This window comes from Manihot esculenta, chromosome 2 (genome assembly GCF_001659605.2).
Source record: "Manihot esculenta cultivar AM560-2 chromosome 2, M.esculenta_v8, whole genome shotgun sequence".
Taxonomy (NCBI): Eukaryota; Viridiplantae; Streptophyta; class Magnoliopsida; order Malpighiales; family Euphorbiaceae; genus Manihot; species Manihot esculenta.
In genome coordinates, this window is record NC_035162.2 from 22,914,287 (window position 1) to 22,940,991 (window position 26,705).

At 33.9% G+C, this 26,705-nt stretch overlaps 1 protein-coding gene across 3 annotated transcripts in view; it reads right to left on the reverse strand.

Moving 5' to 3' along the window:
* LOC110607283 (phospholipase SGR2) overlaps window positions 1-26,705 on the reverse strand; it is a 53,483-nt gene that overhangs the window by 15,928 nt on the left and 10,850 nt on the right. For 2 of the 3 annotated variants that reach the window (XM_021746371.2, XM_043954474.1), the window contains 7 exons: window positions 13,999-14,169; window positions 12,817-12,966; window positions 3,368-3,433; window positions 2,742-3,272; window positions 2,577-2,655; window positions 2,362-2,474; window positions 400-472 (listed from right to left, as the gene is read on the reverse strand). In XM_021746371.2, the coding sequence (XP_021602063.1) occupies window positions 400-472; window positions 2,362-2,474; window positions 2,577-2,655; window positions 2,742-3,272; window positions 3,368-3,433; window positions 12,817-12,966; window positions 13,999-14,169 (1,183 nt within the window). The remainder of the gene's footprint in view (window positions 1-399; window positions 473-2,361; window positions 2,475-2,576; window positions 2,656-2,741; window positions 3,273-3,367; window positions 3,434-12,816; window positions 12,967-13,998; window positions 14,170-26,705) is intronic. The other variant, XM_043954473.1, reaches the window with a different exon arrangement.

Consider the following 26,705-nt stretch of genomic DNA (forward strand, 5'->3'; position numbering starts at 1 on the left):
GATTCATCCAAGAGTTTTATGGCAGAATTCCCAATCTCATATCCACATAGCATAAATGGAAGTGTCAATAGAATATCTTAAACTCTTTTGTTAGGTAGGAATGGATGACCCCAACTTCCTCCATCACGGGGCATGCACTTCACCTTTGGGTTACTAAACCACATATTTAATTTTGATGTTAGCCTATGTTTTGGTCTCCTAAGAAGAGAGATTTTGTCTGTAGAGTAAACCCATAGCTAAAAACCATAATGGATAAGAAAGTTATATAATTATAAAGCAATTTAAATAAATAATATGAAGCAAATAGTAACATCGAGAAAATTTCATCAAATGCAAAGTCACAACTCTTAAAGAATATCTAATCACCAATATTTGTATTAGGCAGCTGCTGAAGATTACCTATCCCAATGCGAACATTACGAAGCGCAAGGAAGACTCCAAGAGGTGATCCAACAGCAAAGAATGTGTCAACCTGAAAAATAAATTTTCATTCAAATTAATGTCATAAAACTTGAGATACTAAACATGAACTCATCAATGACATAAAGAAGGAAGGAGAACAAGGAAACTTATAGAATAATGACTTGATAATTCCCTTAATCTCAACAAGTATTTATATATAGTTACAACTTACAAGTCTTCCGACACAGGAAGGTATACTTAAAGGGAAGAATACAACTTCTAGGCTAATCACATCCTAAATAGAATCATCACATATGTTGAATACATATATTCCGGCTCTAACAATATTAAACATGAACTCAAACAGAGATTTAAAATTTACAACTTCTTCCATTATAAAATCAAAAACTCTATCACAATCAACAGAACGACAACAAAGCCGGGACAAAGCTAGCAATGATGTATTAAACTTCACAACACAACTTTGGACAAAACTAGTATATCACACTACAAAAGGCATAATAGTGCGAAAAAACCAAATTAATTCGAAATTCAATTCGGTTTTTTATTCATTTCAGTTCGGTTCGATTTTTAATTTTAAAATTTTCCATTATTTTGTTTCAGTTTAGTTTTGGTCAGAAAAAACCAAACCTATTAGTGATTATAGTATATTATTTTTTATAATATAGTGAGATTAGACCATAATCAAGGTTGAAATATTTTAATTAAATTTTATAATACTAAAAATAAGGTATAAAAAATAAAAAAAAACCCATTAAAAGCCCAACCAATCAAACCAAATCGAATCAAACCGAATCAGACCGGTTCAATTCAAATCGATTTCTGTCCAAAAATCGGTTTGGTTTGGTTTTCACAAATAATAAAATTTCAATTTTCGGTTTATTCGGTTCGGTTCAATTCTGTTTTAAACCGAATCAACCGAATGCTTATGAATGCAAATGGATACCCAATTTATGAAGGTTGGAGGAGGGATCTACCTTATACATATTCCCTATACATTTTTTCTAAGAGGCAGTTTTTCACTACAGTTGTGCAGATTTCCATTCTGAACACCAAACCAAATGGTTTTATTTTGGTTTTCCAGTTTAACACCTTGTGTCTCGCCCACGCTGTTCTCTCTGGTCTGTGACCACTCATTTGCTCGCAAAACAAAGGCAACCACTCATCTCCTTGGCAATTCTGTATGCTACTATGCTATAGGCATGTTTTTTATTATTTACCATCATTAGTGAGTGACTTGCAGACTCTCCTCAATTTTTCTCCAAGCAATTTGGTCTGGTTCTCTTTAGAAGAGAACAGAGTTTGGTGTTGAAATGGTTTGATTACATTTTCAGCTTAGAGGTTTTATTAACATGCCTTCTGCCCTTTGCTATGTTTTAATGTCAGATGCTGAAAACAAAAATTATATTGTGAAGTAATTTTGATTTCTATAGTTTTACGCATGTGCAAGCAAAATTTCGGTGCCTTTTATGTGCTACGGATTTGATATTTTTGTTGGTTTTATGAACTCTGTGGAACAACATGCAGAATTTATAGCAGACCCAAAGATTATGAATTTAGACATGTGAAAGGCCCAACAGAGCAGGCCCAAACTGACAAACTAAAAACCAAACAAATTCCAGTTTGGTTTGGTTTATTTTAATTCCCTACTAAGGTTCAGCATCCCTAATTAATAAATTAGTTTTCCATTAGTACAGTTTGGTTTGGAACCACAAGTACCAAATGCTCAGCTCTAGTTTGCACAACTCAAACCCATGACATTCAAATGACAAAGATGCAACCTTACAGGGTGCCAAAGTTGACCTCTATATCACAAAGGAGCATCAATTTTTTTTTATAGCAACCTTACAGGGTGCCAAATTTCACCTCTATATCACAACACAAAGGTAAAAGAAAATTTAAAAGGAAAGGGATATGAATATTTTTTTTCATCTTTACCTTGAATTCAAGCTTTGTGTACCTAATATAAGGTGTGTAACTCTTTGGTGTATCATCCGAGCCAGATGGAAGATTCTCACATATGGGTTGCTTTGTTGTGGTTGCGACGTTCACTGTATTTTTTTTTTTAACACATCAAAGCCCAGAGGTATGAACACGAGGTAACCTACATATACAATAAGGAGGTAATATCTTGTGTTAAGATCAGCTATTACCTTGATGCATTCCATCACTTGTATCTTTACTATCACATTGTGATTCCAGTTCTGCTATTTTAGCCTTCAGGGAATCAATCTGAAACATAAACCACAAATTTTAATGCCTTTCATGTGCACAACTGCCTAAATTCTACAGAAGAAAAAATAACTATAAATGCAGACCTCTTCCCTTAGAAATTTAATTGCTTCATCTTTATTGCTAGTATCATTGTGGCCTTCTGCTACCATTTTTTCAAAACCATTAATGTGGTCATCGCATTTCACTTCAGAAGCTTCAACTGATTGACCCCTTTCCTGAGTAAGCCTGTCACTGGAATCACTACCCAATTCATGGTCACCTTTCTCATCGCTTCTTTGCTTAGCCTTAGCTTCCATAACCACTGCAGGCAGTTGCTCTAAATCAACTAATTGATTCTTGATAGTGGAAAATTTTGATGCATGGCCATCAGGACATTCTTTGTGAACGGGATCCACATTTTCCATGGTTCCATCAAGCACACTGGATTTGTCACCCTCCTGATTGGTTGGAAAGTCGATTACAGAGGGCTGATTCTTTATGTCAAGAGAAGATTGATCACTCCTATCATGTTCCTTGTACATCCAATCCATTGGAAATGGTGAGGATAGATTCTCCTGATGGCAGAGGATGTCATATGAAAGGACACTTCCCAAAGAATGACCATAGATAGAAACCTATCCACATATTAGCAAAATTTTGAGACTATCAGTGGAAATCAACAGTAATGGGTGGACAAAGAAACACTAAATCAGCTAACTAAGCCACATACCTTTCCATCGTAACCAGGATTCCGCTTAATAAACTTCAAATATAAACAGTTCAATTGGTTTGATACCTGAAGAATACGCGATTATTCATCAATTCAAACTTCAAACAAATTTCCAATCTCAATCTTAAAATATGAAATAAATTGCTCAACCAACCAAAAAGAAAATATAAGAATATATAATAGGAAATAAAATAAATTAATTTCCTAATTATATCTCAATCATATCACATAATCTAAGCACCTAATTATACACACAATCACTATAAATCTAGACTTACAGAAAGTATCTCAACACTCCACCTCAAATGGGAACATACATGTCATATGCCCCAAACTTGTTACAAATATACTCATTCGTGAACCTCGAAGAGATTTTGTGAAAACATTAGCTAGCTAATCATTCGACAAAGTTAGTAGAAATGCATCTCGACTCAATCTTTTGCCTAATAACATGACATTCCACCTCTATATGTTTCATTCTAACTGGATTTGATGCAATATGGAGAGCAACTTGACTAACACATATCAGTTTTATTTGACCAGTATTGCCATACTTCAATTCTTGAAGAAATTGCTTCAACCAAATAAGTTTGCATACTGCCAAATCCATAGCTCGATATTCTACTTCTGCACTTGATCTTGCAACCACAACCTGTCATTTACTTTTCCAATATATAAGATTCCCTCCAATTATAATACAATATCCTTGAAGTAGATCGTTTGTCTGAAGGGAACCTGCCCAATTTGCATCAAAATACCCAACGATTTGTGAGTGATCCTTGTCTTCATATAGTAGACCTTTTCTTGGAGCTCTTTTGATATATCTGAGAATACGGATAACAGTATCCCAGTAGTTATTGTATGAATCTTGAAAAAATTGACTAACCACACTTACAGCAAAGAAAATATCTGATCGTGTGATAGTGAGATAGTCTTGCCAACTAGTCTTCTATGCCTACCAAGACTTAAAGTTTAGGAACAAGTTTGATATTTGGATCGATACTCTCATGTCTACAGTCTAATATCCTTATTTCTTCCAATTTATCCAAAAGCATATTTCCATTAAGAAATAGCAATACCCATTTTAAACTGTGCCACTTCAATCCCAAAGAAGTACTTCAATATTCCTATATCTTTAGTTTGGAAATGACAGAACAAATATTGCTTAAGCTAAGCGATTCCATCATGATCATTTACAGTAATGACAATACCATCAATATAGACCACCAAGTAGATACATTTCTCACTATTTGCATTATGATGAAAAAAATACAAAATGATCAGATTAATTTCGAGAGATTCCAAACTTTTGAACCACAGTACTGAATCTTCCGAACCATGTTCTCAGAGACTCCTTTAGGCAATATAGATCATCGTTGATGACACACTAAACCTGGCTCCCCTTGAGCAACAAACCCCGGTGGTTGCTCCATATAGACTTCTCCAGCTAACTCACCATGAAGAAAGGCATTTTTACCGTCTAGTTGGTGAAGGGTCCAGTGGTTGATTGCAGTTGATGAGATGAGAAGACAAATAGAGCCCAAAAATTTGTGTCTAACCTTTAGCTACGAGGCGAGCTTTGAGCCTATCTATTTTGCCATCAGGTTCCCCTTAACAATGTAAACCCATCGACAACCAACAGTAGACTTACCAAGTGGTAAAGGTACCAGTTCCTTAGTTCCATTATTATGGAGACAGTCATTTCCTCAACCATAGCAATACACTATTCTAGATGATTCAATGCTCCTCTAACCATCTTTGGTATAGAAATAAAAGACACTGAAAACAAAAATATAGTAGAAAGGAGACAAACGATGATAGCTCACAAAATTATAAATGGGATGAGTGTTTCAAGAAGAGCGAGTACATTTGCAAATAGCTATTGGAGGAATAACTACTTCTGCTGAAGGCATGACCGAAATAGGTGATGATGAAACAGGACTTGCACCTAGAAGAGAAACATCATTGTTGTTAGCAGGGGAATGAGGACGACATGAGTAGATCCGAAGAGATGGCGTAGAAGTAGAAGATGGACACACTTGAGCCAAAGGAGAAATAAGAGTTGAAGGTATAGGTAAGACTACAGGAACAAAGGTTTTGTGTGCTTGATTAAAGAAAAAATAAGGAGAGGTTTCAAAAAAGGTCACATCTGTAGACACAAAATATAGAAATAAGATTATAGCATTTGTAACCTTTTTGAAGTCAATATCAACGAAAGACATTAATGGATTCAGGTTGGAGTTTGTCTTTGTAGGGAGTATGATCATGAACAAAATTGTTGATCAACATAAAAGGTTTCTAATTAGGAAAATTCAGATTTTTGGAATCATAATTAGGCTTGATTATAGAGATTTTATTTTTATTATAAATATTCTTAATTTAGGTTGATCTTTTGTGTATAAATACTCAAACATCATAAAGATCAATTCAATTGAAATAGAATTAAAAAAAAATTCTTCCTAAAGCTCTTCATGGTATCAGAGCCTTGTGGCTGTTTTTTGGGTTTAATTTCAGATTCCAAAATCTGAAATTTCTTCATAAACCCTAGCCACTTACTGCTCTTTGGAGTTTTCCCATCTAGGCCCACTTTTTTCTCTCACTGCCGCTAGAGGAGTCGCAGTGATGTCGCCGGCCGTTCCACAATTTTCGATGATCAAAATCCAGCGATAGGCACACGCGCCTCATCACTCTCGGCGCGTCAGTCCCACGCGCCTCCTCCTACCAGCGCATGTCACGTTATCCAACGGAGGTCAGTGTTGTTAGTTTTTCCGGCCTGTACTCGCTGACGCATAGGTCCTTCTCCGGTGTACAGTAGTTCTTTACCAGTTTTGGAAAAAAATTAGTTTTTTCTTCTCCTTCAAATGGCAAACAAAAAAGTGACTAATGTGGAAAATGTAAGAGCCTCTGATAATGCTTTCTCTTCATCTAATGATTTTGCTTTATGGATTATTGATTCTAACGCAAATAGACATATGACAGACTCTTCTAAATGCTTCCTTAATTATCTTACATATCTATAAAAGGATATTGTCATCATAACCGATGGTTCCTTCACTCCTGTCTCTAAAACCGGTTTTAATGTTTGTACTCCAAATATCAAGCTATCCTCAGTTTTTCATGTTCTTTGTTTCCGAGTTAATCTTTTATCTGTTAATGCTCTCACCAAAGCACTTAACTATAAAATTGAAATTTTTTTTTACCATTGTATTATTAAAGACCTTCAAACTGAAAAGAAGATTGACAATGGTAAACTGCATGATGGCTTATATGTATTGGAAGGGAATCTGGATTTGAATTCACCTCGAGCTCTTTTTGAAAAAAATCAGAATGTCAACCAGGAATTCATACAGTGGCATCAACGATTAGGACATCCATCCTTCTTTATTTTAGAGAAACTTTATTCTGATTTATCTTTCAAGGCTCAATGTGGTCCTTTAGTTCGTGATACTTATAAGTATGCTAAGCATACAAAAACCTGTTATCCCTCCCGTAACAATATGAGTACGATCCTTTTTGTGACCATCCATTTTGACATTTGGGGACCTACTCAAACGGTCTCACTATCTGATAATCGTTGGTTTGTTACTTTTATTAATTGTTGCACTCGTATGACCATGGTTTCAAATCGCGGTCGCGACCACGTTCGCAATCGTTGTCGCGAGTAACGAAAACAGACCTATAATGGCCGTAACGTAATGGTAATGACCTAGCGCTACGCAAATCTTTTAAAAAAATTTGCAAAGTTCATAAATAAAATGATATTGATTAGATTTAATTCAGAACAATATATACAAATGCATAATAAACATAAATATATAAAATATTGATTATTTAACTTAAGTTAAACAATATATAGCTTAAAATAAGAAAAGTCAACATAATCTTTATAAATCGAGTAAACTAATAGCTCAAAGTACAATTTTAACTCAAAACTAACACTTTAATCCACAAAAACTTAAAAAAAAAAAAAAAAGGGAAAAAAACAACAATTAAAAACTAAAATAGATAAAATTTAACTAACTTTTAAGAAGAAATAAGCTTGAAAATAGAGTAGTTTATAATGGATCTAAGTTTATATGAGAAATATGCAGGGAAGGTTGCAATTTGAAAGAGAAAGGGAAAAAGAAAACTTAAAAAATAGTCTTTGAAACTATTGAAAAGTGTAGAAACTAATGAAAATAAGAATAGAGAGCGGATGATGAATGATATAAAAGAATTTTAATTATTGGTAATAGCCGTTACCAATATGTAATGGTCGATAACGGCCGTTACCGTTATGTAACGGCCGTTACGCCTGCAAATCAAGAGAGGCCATTGTATAACGGGATAACGGGTAACCCACCCCCCCAAAACCCATTACATAACAGCCGCTATCTAAAACCATGCGTATGACTTGGAATTATTTGATAAAGGCAAAGTGTTATGTGCTTTCTTGCTTCAATTTTTTCACAATGATTTATACTCAATTTGATGCTAAGATAAAAGTTTTGAGAACTGATAATAGTATAGAGTACATGGATGACCATTTTTCCCATTTTTCTGCTTATCTGGAGTCTAATGGGATACTGCATCAAACTAATTATCCTTACATTAGTGTCCAAAATAGTGTTGCTAAAAAAAAATAGGCACCTGTTGAAAGTAACCCGATCTCTCCTTTTCACCATAATCCTTCCAAGAACCTATTGAGGATATATAGTCTTAGCTGCAGTTTATCTCATTAATAGAATGTCTTTCAAAACACGTCTTTAAAAGCCCTTTAAAAGTACTACAAGGGAAAAATGCTTATACTCATGGTTTTTAATCGCGGTCGCAGGTAACGGAAACAGACATGTAAAGGCTGTAACGTAATGGTAACAGCTTGGCGCTACACAAATTTTTTAAAAAAATTTGCAAAGTTCGTAAATGAAATGATATTAATTAGACTTAATTCAAAACAATTTATACAAATGCATAATAAACATAAATACATAAAATATAGATTATTTAACTTAAGTTAAAAGTCATATAATTTAAAATAAGAAAAACCAACATAATCTTTGTAAATCGAGTAAAATAATAGTTCAAAATACAATTTTAACTCAAAATTAACACTTTAATACACAAAAAAATTTTTGAAAAAGGGAAAAAATAACAACTAAAAACTAAAATGGATAAAATTTAACTTACTTTTTAAAATAAATAAGCTTGGAAATAAGAGTAGTTTGTGATAGATCTAAGCTTATATGAGAAATATACAGAGAAGATTGAAATTTGAAAGAGAAATGGAAGAGAAAATTTTTAAAATATAGCCCTTGAAGCTACTAAAAAGTATATAAATTAATGAAAATGAAATAAAAGGCAAAAGAGGAAGGATATAAAAAAAAATTTTAAATGTATGTTTGTTGGGTACTCTCCCACACAGAAGGGTTACAAGTGTTACCACCCTCCATCTAGAAAATACTTTATCAGCGTGAATATTACATTTTGAGAGACTGACTACTCCATCACCTCTTCAAGGAGAGGACAATGAGAAAAGAGATTCCTAGTCCTATAACTCTAGAACGTTTCACTCTAGAGGAGACTACTATACAGAGGGGATTATTGGTAATTAGGAGACTATTATACATGGGAGACTATTTGTGATCAAATTGGGTGTTTGGATAAACTAGATTTAAGGAGATACTCAAGAAGAGACAAAACAAAAGCAGAAAAAACTATTGTGTAGCCAACTCAGTGTCATGAATCTTCTTTTTCCCCATCCAGTAAGTCATCCCTAAACCGTGAGCCCATTAAAGATCTAAATAAACCAATTGCTCAAAGAAAATGAGTTAAATCTTACACAAAACACCTATTTTTAACTTTTTCTCTTATGATTCTTTGTCTCCATTCCATAAATTCTTCCACTTGGAAAAAAAGCAGTTAGCTACAAATGATTGTTCACTGTGAAATACAAACCAAATGGACCAATTGACAGATTCAAGACTAGACTAGTTACTGCGAGATGCACTCAAACCTATGGAGTTGATTACCCAGAGAATTTGCCTCTATGGCCAAAATGAACTCAATTAGAATATTACTATCTTGTATTGTCAACCTTGACTGGGACCTACAGTAATTTGATGTGAAAAATGCATTTCTCCATGGAAACTTGGAGGAGGAAGTGGAAATCCCTCCTGGATTTGCTCATGAAAAAAAAAAAAGAAGTGTACAGACTAAAGAAGGCTTTGTATGAATTGAAACAGTCACCCAAAGCTTGGTCTGATCGATTCAGCAGAACTATGATTTTCTTTGGCTATCAACAAAGCAATGTTGACCATACCCTATTTATCAGACATCACAAAGGTAAAATTACTCTTCTCATAGTCTATATTGATGGCATAGTAATGACAAAGGATGACATTGAAAAGATGACTCGACTAGAAAAGTTTTGGCTCAAAAGTTTGAAATTAAAGATCTGGAAAAACTGCAATATTTCCTGAGAATCGAGGTTGTCAAGCCAAAGAAGGAAATCTTTATTTCCAAGAGAAAATACATTCTGAATCTTTTGGAAGAAACTGGTATGTTAGATTATAAACCAGCAGAAACTCCCATTGAGAGCAATCACAAGCTACAAGCAAGAATTGGTAAATCAGTAGATATTGGCAGATACCAGAGATTGTTAGACAGACTGATTTATCTTTCGCATACTCGACCAGATATAGCATTTGCAGTCAGTTTATGCATGATCTTCGTGAGTCTCACGAGCAAGTTGTTTTTTGCATTTTGCAATACTTGAAGTTTGCTCCTGAAAAAAAATCTCCTATTATTTAAACATGGTCATCTTCGCATACATGTATTCACAAATGCAGATTGGGCTAGATCCCTTAATGATAGAAGGTCAACTAGTGGTTACTCTATACTTATGGGAGGAAATCTCGGCACTTGGAGAAGCAAAAAGCAAATTGTTGTTGCTCGATTAAATGCTGAGGCGAAATATAGAGCGATAACACAAAGTGTTTGTGAACTCCAATGGTTGCAGAGATTATTAGAGGAATTGAAACTATTGGAGAGGGACAAACTCCTCTTGTACTATGACAACAAAGCTACTATCAGTATAGCTCACAATCTGATTCAACATGACCAAACGAAGCACATAGAAATTGACTGACACTTCATCAAAGAGAAGTTAATAAATAGTGTTTTGAAGTTAGATCATGTGACTTCCGATGAACAGCTAGCTGATGTGTCTATCAAAAGGCTCACCAACAAGACCTACCACACCTTGATTTGCAAGTTGGATATGTGTGATATCTATGCACTAATTTGAGGGGAGTGTTGACCAATATAGAAGGTTCCTAATGAGGAGAATTTAGGTTTTTTGGATCCTAATTAGGCTTGATTATAGGAATTTTATTTCTATTGTAAATATTTCTAATTTAGGATGATTATTTGTGTATAAATACTTAAACCTTATAAATATCAATTTAATTGGAATAAAATTAAAAAAATTCTTCCCAAAATTATTCCAAAAATATATACATATGAAAACCCATAGGGACAATTGATTGGAATTTTGGATAAGAAATATAACAGAATGAGGACTTTGATGTTGCAAAATAGACGAAGGCATTCAATTAATTAACTAACAGACAGTAAGGACAGCTTCCCCAAAAAGCAATGGAACATTATGATGTAGGAGTAAAGTGTGGGCTGTTTTAATCAAATGCTGATTTTTCGCTCGGCAACTCAATTTTGTTATAAGGTAAGAGAACAAGAAGCTTGGTGAGTAATGTCCTAAATAGACAAATAAGTGAACGAAGAAGACAAATAGTTTCTTACATTATCAATTCGTAATATCTTAATGCGAACACCAAATTGATTATATATTTCAGTATAAAACTTCTGAAAAATAAAGAACAACTTAGAACGAGTCTTCATTAGAAAAAGCCAAGTGCAACGAGAATAGTCACCAATAAATGTAATAAAATATTAAAATCCCATAATTGTACTAACCCAACTTGGACTCCAAATATCTAAAGGAATAATGTCAAACATAGAAGTGGCCCTATTATTGACTCATTTGAGAAAAAAAGCTCGAGTTTGCTTCCCAAGTTGACAAGACTCGTATTCTAAAGAAGGCAAGAAAGAGAGAATAGGAACCAGTTTTTGTAACTTGTTTAGACTTGGATGTCCCTAATGACTACGAATGAGTTCAGTAGAAGTGATAGACACAAAAACAGCTATAGGGTTGGAAGTGGAAATATTATCTAATCCTTATGACTTATATCCTGCTCCAATCATCATCCCATTACCCCAGTCCTACATAGCCACAGTTAAGATCTTTAGTTAATTTGCTAATGGAAATTAAGTTGTACGGACATTCAGGGGTGAATACAACAGTAGTCAAGAGAATAAAGGAAAAGAGATGCAAGTTACCTATCCCTTTTAACTTGAGTTTGTGAACCATTAGCTGATGTGACTTTAGATGGTGTAGAGATAAAATAAGAGTAGAGAAAAAATTGTGATTATCAGAAATATGATCAGCAGCATCAGAGTCTAGAATCCATGAATCAATGGGTAAAATTTGGTTACATAAGCAAATGAATTACCATAATAAACAATATTTGAAGAAGACCGTGTAGTTCAAAATTATAGACATCCTCTGTACTCTGCTTCATTTAAAGTAACTGAATCTGGTTTGAAATGGGTCTACTCTGTTTGATTGGGCCATGTGAACTGCATTTAGGATTACCTACTCAGACATGTTGAGGGAGAGTTTGAAGAGGTAAGGAATTTGCTTCACATATGTGAGCAGTAGTCCCAAAGTTACTATTCACAAAGTATAGGTAAAGGAGAGCTGGGCCGTGACCAGATCAAGTGGACTGAAGTCGCCTTCCTCTGGTGAGTCTGGGGAGAGGATCGCCGGCGTGAAAAGATTGCCGGAATAAAGGATGCACTGGCGCGTGTACCGGAGGCAGATATAGGGTGACGGCACATGGCAGCGTTTCTGGTGATGGCGTTTCAGGGAGGTGCCAATCAGAGACCGACGAGCCTGGTGGCCTGAGTGGTGAGATTAACTGACTTCCAAAGGAACTCCAAATGTAGATGGCAGATCTGCAAATAAGCCAAGATGCTCGGTCTGATACCATGAAACATTGATGAAAAGGGAGAGAGAAAAAGAGATTTTGAAAGAAAGATGCTTGATGATTCCCTCAAGCCAATTGAGGTATGTATACTATTTATAAGAATATATAATAGGAAATAAAATAAATCAATTCCCTAGTTGTAGCATAAGCATATCCTAACCATATCACCTAATGATGCATACAATCACTACAAATTTAGGCTATTTATAGAAAATATCTCAAAAAAGGTACATATGCTGATGCCACCTCAAAAGAATCAACTCAATCAACTCAGAAGATTCAAACAGCCTTTTAAAGGATAATGAACCACAAAAGAGGAGATAAATTTGCAGATCAAGTACACACCGAGTTAATAATATCTTGACAGTAGATTGGGCTCATGTAGTATAATACATCATGCACTGTTGCACTCAGCATGATACGCAAACCACGCACGCCTTCCAAAGTTATCTTTTCAACTGCAGCTTCACCACTAAGCTTCAAGCCCTTTCTCCACTGAAACAGAAAAACAAGCAAAGTATGCAACAAGAGATGGAATAAAAACAAAAAAAATCAAAAGGTAAGGAAAAGCATATTGGAAGAAGACAAATGAGGAATGTGAAAAAGTGTTAAGAGAAATAGAGAAAAAGAAAGTTAAATGGTGAAAAATTACAGATTCTGGATCATACTGAATTTTACCAGAAATAGAATACTTCACAACCATCTGTCCAAAGAAAACTGGTACTTTTTAATTTATCATATTATGTGTGAGATACCATTTTTTCCTATAGTTTCGACAAGTCCATGTAGCCCATTGATTTTAGTGAAAATTTACAGAATTTCCAAATCTCAAATTTCCCAGAAAATTTGCCTGATGTTGACGGCAAAATGTCTTTAGTTTTCTCACATAGAATCCTTTAAGAATCTATCCTTATGGCAACTTGAAATAAAAATGACAAGCATTTTGGCAATGACCCCAGCCCCAGGAATACATAAATTCTCAAAACAGAGGAAATTGCCACCAATTATCTTGCAAAACTAGAAGCTCGATAGTTGTTGCTAAAAAATTTAGATCAACTGCATAACTCGACTCTGATACAAAGACTTGACAGCAAATTTTTTCAATGGTATGCCACGTTCAAAATTAGATAGCTTATGCCCCATTGAGCTGAAAAGAACATAGCCTGACAACACTATGAGGATACCAAACCACATGAAATGTGATGCAATTTCACCTTTTTTCATCAATGAGAGTCAACCAAATAAGTAATAAAAAAACAAATGGCGAAGAACTTTATCCCACATGACAGTCCCTCTATCGCTTCTTCAGAGGTTTATTATGGTGTCTGCTCTAAAAAATTGATACACAAAAAAAAATTATGGTTTATGAAATCATCCTTTCATGTTTATTGCATATAAAACTGTTTAAACATCGAAAATTAGCATTTATTGAGGGAAATTTTTGAAGACAATATTTAGCTTGTTTGTGAAATGTGAACATACCATAAATGGAACTCCAAAATGGAGTTAGGTTAACATTTAATTTACCTGGCATGGTATGTAAAGAACTCGCTGAGCACCACGTTGGTGTGCAGTAAGGTGTCTTTCAGCAAGACCCGCTGTGATATGGCGAAAATCACCAACATCATCAACCAAATTAGATTTCTCCAACCTTTGGCCAATACCATGAACCATAAAAACAACATGTCTAACAGGAACCTAGACCAAAAAACAAGATCAAACAATATCCAATCAACAAAGCCAATGTCAAATTCCAACATTAAACAGGAACCTTCCTGCAGTTAGAAATTAGGAAAACGATTTATCTAACAACATTTCATAGAAAACAGCTAACAAGTCTGAATGCATATAGCTAGAACCAGGTTAAAGTTTATGTGCATATCACATAATATTAACAAAAAAAGTTTAAAAAAATTGGAAAAAAAAAAAAAAAGATCATGTTCTCTCTTTAGCATAAAGGAGAGATGATCATCTGTTTCTTCCCTTCATTGTTTCGTCAATTTTTCAGAATCTGTTTCTATTCCTAAAATTGTTATTAAAGCTTTATCTCATCCCAACTATGGTGCTACTGTAGAAGAGGATATTTATATCTTTGCTATAGACAAGAAAAATGTTGGTTTAAAATGAGTGTTTGAAGTGAAAGCTAATCGAGGTGATTTTGTGGCTGATCTTAAAGCATGTGTTGTAGCCAAAGGAATGCTCAAACATATGACAATTGATTACTCTAATACTTTATGTATGGTAGCCAAACTTGTTTCTATCTGCCTGTTCATCTCTTTAATGACAACATATGTTTGGCCTTTACAAGATATCAAGGACACTTTCCTTTATAGTGATCTCCAAGATGAGATATACATGTAGCAACCACTTGGTTATGTTACTCGGGAAGAGTTAAATGTTCAGGCTTGATAAATCTTTATATGGTTTAGAACAGCATTATTGTGTTCCATAAAATCAAGCCATAGAAAAGGATTCAGACAATAAAAGCAAAGGCCTAGGTTCTGTAGCGTACTAGGAGTCTACACCAGAGGAAAAAGAATGGACATTTTGGAATCACAAAATTGGTAGGTGATTTTTAAAGGAGAATCTACTTTGTTAGAGAGAATTATAGAAGGAAATCCACTTGGAAATTTCAACAGTAATGAAAGAGCAGGGGAGCATTTACAAGTTGGCTATAAATTTAATGAAGTAGGAGAGGAGAATATGAGAAGCTGATTGTGATAATTCAGTAGTAGTGCTCGGGCAAGGGCAAGGGCAACCTAATGTAAGCCAATAGAATTTATTCTTCTTTTGTTATTTTTGTTATCTACTTCATAATTCAAAACTGAGAGTATTTCTGTTACTCATACAAGTCCAGTTTTCTTTCTAAATTCATTTCCAAAGATCTTTACTCTATCATAAACATTCTTTGGCAGATTTAATGTTCATAGCAGTATATGTTGAAGATATTGCCATTATTGAGATTTGTATTGCAGGCTTGTCTCACAAATCCTTCCTAGTCCCTTCAGACTCAGTTTCGAAGAAAAAACTTGGGTTCATTAAATTACTTCTTGGGGTTAAAGTAGCAAGGTGTACGGAGGGTAACTTTTTATCTCAAAGAAGAGGTATATTATTGATCTGTTCACAGAACAGGAAAGAAGGTGCTACGCCTGCAGCACACTAGTGATTCCTAACCAACAATTACAATAGAGAATAGCAACTTGTTTGAAAATACTCAGATGTATAAGAAATTAGTTGGCAAATTGAACTATCTTACAGTAAGTCATCCCAACATTAAATACTCTATTAGTGTTTTTAGTCAGTTTATGTCTCCTCCAACACTAAGTAGCTTTATAACAGATTTATATTACTTGAAGGGTGCTCCAGGTTATCATAGGTTATCATATATCATATAGAAATCACTGACATTATAAAATTTTCTTTTTTTTTTCCACATGCAAATGAGGAGGGTTTCAAGATTGAAGAGATCTACCATGACATTTTCTCTTTATTGGAGGAAACTTATCATGAAGAAGTAAGAAACATTTCAGTTTCCCAATATGGTGTTGAATCAAAACTTCAGAGCTATTAATTGTGCATGAAATGTGAAAATATCAATGATTAAATGAAGTTAGACTTGAGATCTCACTACCTACGAAGATATTGCGACACTCAAGCTACTTTCCATATTGTCTCTAATCCTATATTCATAAATGAGTGAAAAATATCAAGATTAACTCACTTTGTACGTGAAAAAATCCAACATCAGGTTATCTTGATAGGACACATTAAGAAAAGAGGACAATTAGGAGATATTTTCAGCTTATTTCACCCATAATCCCTCAAATTTGAGTTTATTCTCAATTTGGTCATCCAATTATGAATCTTTCTCAAAACTCCTTCAACTTCAATTTAACTATTATTAAAATCTTTGTCACCTGCTATAGTAGGTTTAATGACTATCACAATTAAGAAAATTACTTCTTCCTCCACTCATCTCTCACCCAATTCCATTCCCTCTTTTTCCTTTCTTATAAAAAATTATAGCTTAAATAAATAAACAAATAAGAAAGAAAGAGCATTTGATATTTTAGAGATTTATTTCATTGCCGTAATATATATTCTTTTATTTTATAAAATCAATATGAGAAATATTTAATCTGATAAAAGTTTTAAATTGTTTTTCATAATAGTGATTTATTATAATCAATGATATTAAAAATCAATAAAAATATTTAATAAAATATAATTAACTAAAACTAATAATATTTATAGAAATATTTCAAAAATTTATAAATTATTGTTATTTGTAAATTATTGCTATTTAGTTAATATTTTATATTCATTTTATTTATTTTTAGCATTTAATAGTAATAAAGTAAATTTTAATAATTAATTACTAAAACTTTTTAGTATCACTTAAAGATTTAAAGCACATATTCAATGATGTTAGTGTATTTGCCCTACGTCATTATCTTGGACCTTTTTGTATGTCATTTTGGTTATTAATAAAAGAGGTTTTATTATCATTATTATATGTTTGCATATTACATAATAATGATTAGCATCCTATTGATAGTCATGAGATGATTATGTATATGCTGATATAATTTAATAATCATAAATACTTGTTAGAGAACAAAATATTGGATCGACCCGCATTGAGATCACTACATGGGTTATTGTCATAAGTGAATCTCAAAATAGTTATGTCTTAATCCTTTGATTTGAGATTATCATAATTTCCAACATAAGAACTGTTATATTTTAACATAACCAAACATTATTTTTAATCGGCCAATCATAAAGGTTATGATTGAGCATAATAGAAATTATCGAGAGGATATTGAACAATCAAGATAGAATTTGTCCCTCTCTTTGAGAGAGAGATCTTCTGGGCCCTTCGATAAGTGAAACTGAGCAATATATGGCCGTCCTCAAATGAATTGATAGTTTGATCAATATCATTTGATTTTATCAGTCTACTTAGAGATCGAGAAATCACAAGTTTGAACATTATAAGTTTGACATTGACCATGACTTATGTTCAAACTAGATATCGTGTGCCAAAAGGATTAATACATGTTCTATTTATTAGGCTTTATCGGACTATTGATCCTCATATTAGTTGGGTAGTCATAATGTCTTGCTAAAGGCCGTTTATGATTTATGGGCCTTGTGGGACTAGGCCTATTGCCAATTAATGTGACCTATTGGGTCACACATAAAAGAACGTTATTGATGTGTTATGTCATATTAATGGACTAAAAGCTCATTAGTATAATTAATAATAATAAAGATATTATTATTATACGATAATAATATTTAAATGATCTGCAGTCTATCTATAACTATTACAGACAAAAGATTCTTCGGTTTTCCTTATCAAAAAAACTATCACGTAAGATATTTGAGTATCTGCGAGATTGTGATAATTGGTTATGAACACAACTCTTTTACGAAAAGAAGTGAGGGAAAACAAAAAGACTTAAAACGTATAAAAACTCCTTCTGCGAATTGTGGGAGTAACGTTTTTGGAGAAATCGTTTTGAGTTGCAGATTGGGGAGCACATAGTTTATCCATCTTGAGAGAGCTAGCACTCTAGAAGGATAAAAGACATTTCTGCGGATACCATTGAGGGTGTTCATTTTAAAAGCAACACCATCAGTCCAGAATAGTATCTTCTCGTCGAGTCTAACAGGTTAGTCTCTTATCCTTCCTTTCGAAATAAATGAAGCACTCGAACCCTGTGAAGGAAACTAGAGATTTTTATTTTTTCTGTTGCGTATTTTGGGTTGCAGTAATCTCTAAGTTTCCTAACAAATGATCAACTACAAATATTAAAAAAAAAAGAAAGAAATTTAGAGGAGAGGAAAAAAATAATATCTTTTATTTATATCGATCTGAAAACCTGCAATACCAGGTAACAAGAACTTTAGTGATATTTAAATTAAAGTCGAACAAGTTCTAAGAAAGAAATTAAAGTGAAATAACTAAATTGAAAGCATATTCGAAGGTGAGGAACTATAGATGAAAATTAACCAATATTTTCATGTAAGTTATAAATGGGGCTTAAGTTGACCACACCTATAGAAACTATGCTAGGCATATATATTTATTTCCTATATAGCATAATTATATTCCTATTGTTGAGGTTCTTTCTATAAATAGCTTAGATTTGTAGTGATAATTAACAATATGATTATGTGATATGATTGGGATATGATTAGGCTATGATTAGGGAATTAATTTATTTTCTTACCTAGTATGTACTTTTGTAGTATATATACCCAATTGGCTTGAGGGGAATAATCAAGTATTTTCTCTCAAAACTTGTGCTTTCTTCTTCTTCTTTTCATCATTGGATTCATGGTATCAAAGCTAAGAAACTTGGGTCACCTGTGAGTGATAGATTTGCCACCTTGCTTTGGAGATTTTCTGAAAATCAGTTGGTCTCACCACCTAGCCCATCCTCCTCGCCAGCTTCCGATCAGCTTCCCGATGAAGCATCACTGCCAGAACCGGTCCCACGCGCCGCTCAAAGCAATCTGTCGCCGGTACACGCGTCGGCGCGTGAACCGTCCTCCGATGACAGCTTCACGCCGACGACTCTTCCTCCAGCATCGCCCGGCACCGGCAACTCCAGCCCAGTAGGTTCGGTCGCCTGCCCAACCCGTCTTCACACGCCCCTTCGTGAACAGTACATTCGGGACTGTTGGTCATGTCCTGAAGCAGATTCCTTTCTTCAAACTCTCTCTCTCAACACGTCTCAAAAGGAAATAACCCCAAATACAGTTCACATGGCCCAATCAAATAGAGTAGACTCACGTTCCAAAACGAATTCAGTCACTCTAAATGAAGTAGAGTATAAAGAATATCTACAGTTCCGAGCTACTCAACAACATTCTTCTCCAAACATTGGTCATTCTGGTAACTCTTTTGCTTATCTAACCAAGTTTTTACCCATCGGTTCATAGATCCTCGACTCTAGTGCTTCTGATCATATCTCTAGTAATTCCAATCTTTTCTCTACTCTTGTTTCACCTTCCACACCATCTAAAGTCACAATTGCTAATGGTTCACAAACTCAAGTTAAAGGGATAAGTAACTTAATCTCCTTCCTTTTATCCCCTTGACTAATGTTTTATTCACCCCCGAATGTTCATACAACCTAATTTCTGTAGCAAATTGACTAAAGATCTTCATTGTTCAGTCATATTTACTGCTGAATCTGTAGTTGTGCAGGACCGAAGCACTAGGAAGATGATCGGAGCAGGATATGAGTCACACAAATTATACTATTTTTCCACGTCTAACCCTCCAAGTGCTTTGTGTCTACCACCTCCGCTGCACTCATTAATAGTCGTTGGGGACACTCAAGTCTGAACAAGTTACAAAAACTTATTCCTAGTCTCCCTTTCTTGCCTTCTTTAGAATGTCAGTCTTATCAACTTGAGAAGCAAACTCGAGCTTCTTTTCCCAAGCAGGTCAATAATAGGGTCATTTCTATGTTTGGCATTATTCATTCAGATATTTGGGGTCCAAGTCATTTAGTACAACTCTAGGATTTCAATATTTTGTTACCTTTATTGATGACTATTCTCGTTGCACTTGGCTTTTTCTGATGAAGAATCATTCTAAATTGTTCTTTATTTTTCAAAAATTTTATATTGAAATCCATAATCAATTTGGTGTTCACATTAAGGTATTGCGAAGTGACAATGCAAGAGAATATTTATCTTCCTCATTCACTCATTTCTTATCTACTCAAGGTATTACTCACCACACTTCTTGTTCTCATATCCCACAACAAAATGGGATTACTGAGCGAAAAAATGGGCATTTAATTGAAATAGCCCGCACCTTACTCCTACATCACAATGTTCTGTTGTGTTTTTGGGGGAAAGCTGTCCTTACTGCCTGTTACTTGATTAACCGAATGTCTTCCTCGGTTTTGCAGCATCAAAGTCCTCATTCTATTTAATTTCCTAACCAGAATTCTACCCAATTGCCTCATGCGTGCTTTCAGATGTATATACTTTGTTCATGATCATACTTCTGGCAAAGACAAACTCCAGCCCAAATCGGTTAAATGTGTCTTTCTCGGCTATTCACGGCTTCAAAAAGGTTACGAATGCTATGACTCTACAACTAACAGATATTTTGTGTCTGCAGATGTCACCTTTTTTGAAACCTCTCCTTACTTTTTTTTGAGTCCAGCACATAAACCTTTGTTCCTAAAGCTTTGCCTATACCTCCGACTCTTATCTCTCCTTTGCCTCAAGTGTGTCCATCTCCCCCTCTTACACCACCTCTTCAGGTCTACACACGTTGACCTCACCCATCTACTAATGACAATGATACTTCTCTTCCTAATGCAGATACTTCTAATAACTCACCTTCAGTTCCATCATCACCTACTTCAGTCATACCTTCAGTAGCAACAACTACTCCTCCTCTTGCTTACCATCATTTGTCTCCTTCCTATTATACTTCTGTTTCCACTATGTCTGCTGTTTCTATACCCAAGATAGTTAGTGAAGCATTGGATCATCCTGGTTGATGTAATGCAATAGTTGAAGAGATGATTACTCTTCATAATAATAGAACTTGGGAACTGGTCTCTTTACCACCTAGCAAGTCTACTGTTGGTTGTCGATGGGTTTACACAATTAAGGTGGGACCTGATGGCAAAATTGATCACCTTTAAGCTGGCTTGTAGCTAAAAGTTACACAGATTTTAGAGCTTGATTACAGTGACACTTTCTCTCCAATAGCCAAAATAGCTTATGTTCGCCTTCTTATCTCACTGGCCGCAATTAATCACTGGACCCTTCATCAACTGGATATTAAAAATGTCTTTTTTCATAGTGAACTCGCCGAAGAAGTCTATATGGAGCAACCTCCAGGATTTGTTGCTCAGGGGTAGTCAGGCTTAGTATGTCATCTTCGACACTCCTTGTATAGTCTAAAAAAGTCTCTAAGAGCATAGTTTGGACGATTCAACACTGTAGTTCAATAGTTTGGAATGTCTCGAAGTAATCCTGATCATTCTGTATTTTTTCGTCATAATAGCAATAGATGCATTTACTTGATGGTCTATATTGATGATATTATCATTACAAAAAATTATCATGATGGAATCTCTCAGCTTAAGCAACATTTGTTCAGTCATTTCCAAATGAAAAACCTGAAAAAATTGAAGTACTTCTTAGGGATTCAAGTGGCACAGTCTAAAACAGGTATTGCAATTTCTCAACGAAAATATACTTTGGACATATTGGAAGAAACAAGCATGTTAGACTGTAGACATGTGAACACTCCCATGAATCCAAACGTCAAACTGGCTCCTGAACAAGGGAAGCCACTTAAAGATCCTGCTAGATACAGAAGATTAGTTGACAAGCTCAATTATCTCACTATCACTCGACCAAATATTTCCTTTAGTGTAAGTGGTTAGTCAATTTCTTTAAACCTCATACAGTAGTCAACGGAATATAGTCATTCGCATTCTTAGATATATCAAATGAGCTCCAGAATAGGGATTATTCTATGAGGACAACGGTCAATCACAAATTGTTAACTATTCTGATGCAGATTTGGCAAGTTCCTCTCTAGATAGACGATCTACTTCAGCATATTGTATTATGATTGGAGGAAATCTTATATCCTGAAAAAGTAAAAAATAGGGTGTAACTGCAAAATCAAATGCAAAAGCAGAATATCGAGCTATGGCTTTAATAACATGCAAACTCATTTGGTTGAAGCAACTCCTTCAGAAATTGAAATATAGCAATACTGGCCAAATGAAACTGATATGTGATAATCAAGCTGCCCTCCATATTGCATCAAATCCAGTTTTTCATGAGAGAACGAAGCATATAAAGGTGGATTGCCATTTTATTAGGCAAAAGATCGACTCAGAATGCATTTCTACTAGCTTTGTCAACTCAAATAATCAACTAACTGATGTTTTCACAAACACTCTTCGAGGTTCACGAATCGAGTATATTTATAACAAGCTTGGAGCATATGATATGTGCGCTCCAGTTTGAAGGGGAGCGTTGAGATTCTTTCTATAAATAGCCTAGATTTGTAGTGATAATTAGGAATATGATTATGTGATTTGATTGGGATATGATTAGGCTATAATTAGGAAATTAATTTATTTTCTTACCTAATATGTACTCTTGCAAGTAGTATATAATATATATCCCAATTGGCTTGAGAGGAATAATCAAGTATTTTCTCTCAAAGTTTCTACTTTCTTCTTTTCATCATCAATTTTTACCTATTTAGTTAGGCTAAATATATGTAAATAGGTAATCATATGATTCTTGAAGCAAAGAGAAAGAAACAATTCATACCAAATAAAATACCCCTGAAAAAAAAAGAGAAAAAAAAAAAAGAGAAGACTATCTCTTACGCAAAGAAAGAGAGAGGAGAATCGAGAATATGAGCGAAAGAGGGTATGGAGATGGTGAAAGGGACCTTATGAAGACCCGGATTTAATTGTGGTCTTCTTTAATTTTTAATTGACCGATAATTTTTTTTTAATTATTTAAACTATAAAAATATATATTTTTTATTCATTAATAATCTATCTTACAAATTTTTTAACTTTACTTATCAATACCATTGATTTCAAATTCAACTAAGACTAAACTGTGATAGACTGAATAAGTACAAAAGAATATCAATGGCCTATTTAACAAATTGTTAACAGAATTGAGAACCAAACTAGCTGGTCAGACCTGTTCGACCAGGAATCAGACCAGTGGCTGGTTTAATTTAGATAACAAACCCGAAATTCCAAAATAGAATCTAACCTGGTCAATCCAGCCAGGTAACCTGCAAACCAGTCAACCCAACTTGCTTTAAACGGTTTGATCAGCTTAATGAAAAGAAATTTGAAACCCACATGCATGAAAGTTCGAACCTGGGACCTGTTGAAGAACAATTATAGCCATCTGAACTGTTTGTTAACTTTGGCAATCTCTCTATATACACCCCTCACCCTCCTCAATTAACTATTTAGTCCTAATCATTTAAATTCCTCTTCTCATGAGCAACACGTCTATTAAATAATATATACACCCCTCACCCTCCTCAATTAACTATTTAGTCCTAATCATTTAAATTCCTCTTCTCATGAGCTACACGTCTATTAAATTATTATATAACTATACTTGACATAAAATAATAAATAATATTAAATTATAACTATTACAAAATTAAGATTTACTCATTTTTTAAATTCTGGCATCACTTATAATTTTAAAATTGTTCATAAACATATTAACTTGGTTATAAAATAATTTTTCAATAATTTACTTACTAATATATTAACTCAAGTTATTGAATTTTATTATAAAATTATGTTAATCTAAAATTCAAATTTAAATTTAATTTACTTTTACAAGATCACATTTTAAGATATAATTCATTTTATTTTAATAATTATAATTAATGCCTGTAATAATGCATTATCATTATTAAAGAGAAAATTAATTGTACATTTTAAGATATAGTATTACTTTTGAATGTTATTCAACATGATTGGAAGTGATTATATGTCTATATCACCCTTCCATTAGTGCCATAGAGGACTAGTCCGCAGTCTGGAATCAAGTTAATGTTTTCTAATGAATTCACTATTTCCAGTCTGGGATCAAGTTAATGGTGTCTAATGAATTCATTATTCTTGTATTGGAATATTCTTTTTGCAGAAATTGATTCTTTTTTCACTTCCTCCTTGGCTATCTAATTTATTGAATGAAATGTAGTCAACGAGGAGATGTAGCTAGAGCCAGGTAGGTTGTGTCTTTTTAAAGCTACAAGGGGAGATCCTACTGACATCACACTCAGAGTTCATGTATCACTTTATGCTAAGCTTGGAGATCGCCAAATAGCTGCCGAGTATTATGAAGAAATATCACAAGTTTGTCCTAAAAACGTTGAAGTGCTGAAGATATCACCCAAGTTCTACTATGATCTTTTGTGTTTAAATATTTATTCATTTAATTATGCTTGCTATGCTATGAAACTAAATCATAAATTTTAGGGCAATCACTATTAGTTCCCTAGGTTTTTAGGAAATTCATTAGTCCGTTCGATAATTCTTAAGCCCAATTAAAAAATCCCTTACCATTTAATAATGCAATTATTTAGTCCTTCCGTTAGTATTTCGTTTACTAAAAGGACTAAATAATTTATAATAATGAAACAAAAAAGAACTTGTAGTAGTTTACTTAAAATGTCAAGGATTATATTTAAAAAGATATTTGTGATGTTCATCGAAGAATGCCCACAGAATATGTCAATATATATAACAGAAGGACTAGTTAGTTACATTTGAAAATAATAAGGGATTTTATTATTGGGCTTCAGAATTATAAGGACGTGAATTTCTTAAAAATTCAGGGACCTAAATTAGTTCCCCCTAAATTTTATTGGTCTTCTTTTGATTTGTGAAGCTAATAGGCACGTGATAGTACCTTTAGGCCTGTATTTAAATCTTGGCATTGAAGAGAAAACATTGATGGTAATTTACGTTATTAGATGATACATGAATCTGTTGAACATGAATGATATTGATTAATGCTAGTCAGTGTGCTGAACTGCTGATAGCAACTTTTTACTAAAATCAGAGTTCCAGCTGAAGAACATAAAGAATTAGAAACAGAGAAGAAAGAGGAAAAAAAAAAAAAGAAATCAGAATGAGGGAAAAAGTGAAGAACCAAAATTTCAAAAATTTGATTAAGAAGTGAAATTTTTCTTAAAATTCAGAAAGTGGAAAATTACAAAAGAAAAGTAGAAGAATGAATAAGAAAGCAACGAAGGAAGAAATTTGATTAAAGGATTTGAAGAAAGAAAGAAAGAGAGAAAGAAGAAGAAAAATAAAAAGGTTGAAGGGGGGAAATAAAAGAAAAAAAGGGAAGAAATCTCTGGGAAGAAGAAAGAGGAATTAAGAGGAAAGAATGGAAACAGAATGAAGAACAAAAAGAAACCAGGAATTGGTAAGACTACCACTGATCTCTCATAATGCTGCTCCAAATAATTGAGTTGGAACTTGTAAGCAAGCCCATCCTGAATAGGACATTGATGCCAAATATCATGTACCAGGATTCTCAATCAAGAATAGAAATTGGAAAGGAAATAGAGAAAGGAAAGAAGGAATATAGGAGATAAAAGAAGAGAAGAAGAATTTAGATAGACAAAAATTACATGTTTATTGATTTATAATTCAGAATGATATTCCTGGAGCTATTCAGCCTATTCTACCTCTTTTATAGACCAGATTCCTGTTATGCTTCCAACTAATTCCTCCCCAGCTCTCTGCTGACTTTTTTTTTCCTTCTATCTACTCTCCTTACACTTATTTTCAAGATCTATTTCCACCATTTCTTCTCTATGTGACAATTTGACATGGAAAAAGAAGTGTCCCAGTCAGTTTATACCAAGTATCAGCCTTGAACAACTACTTTTTCGCCTTGGTTTTTCACCAGGTAACAACATGTGTACAAGATGATATTCTGCAGTTCTTACTTTTTTGCTTATGACATAGTTTTGATTGATGAAACCCAATTTAAGGTTAGCTTAGCAGTTGGAACAGTTGTCAAATGCTTTCTTGGTGAAACACTTGGTCGTTTAAGGGATTTTGAGACAAGTAAAATGGCAGAATATGCATTGCTATTTTCATTATGGGAGGAGGTAAGTGGGATTAAATTGGAGGAAGCGAGGTTTGTGAATATCTTTATAATTGGTGCCTTGGTTCTCTTGGTTCTATTGTATAAAGGAATATAAACAGTAAAGTCGCTTCTCTACCAGGACTAAGGCAGTTTGATTAAAATGGAGAGGTGTGACTAGCGTGCTTTATGATTTCAGAATCCCCCTTAACTTGAAGTGGAAGGCCTACACAGTTTGGCTGGCACATTAGTTCAATGTTTGGGAATGAAGATATGTGTGACTAAATGAGTATGCTAAAAGTGGATGCTTGGAAACACAAGAAAGGACTACTCAGGAATTAGTGTATCGGTAGGAATTTTGGAAGTGGATGCTTGGAACTTCCAACAGCAACAGATCTTCCTCCTGGTTTGGAGAAGACTAAATGCAGAGAAAAGATGACTTGGTTTGGAGTGTTCGATAAGGATTTATTGATTTAGAATTGTTTAACCTTAATGAAAATGTTGTCTGGGCCAAGCCAAAAAGAAGAATAATAATCTATATAGCTTGCCTAATTTAATTAACATTG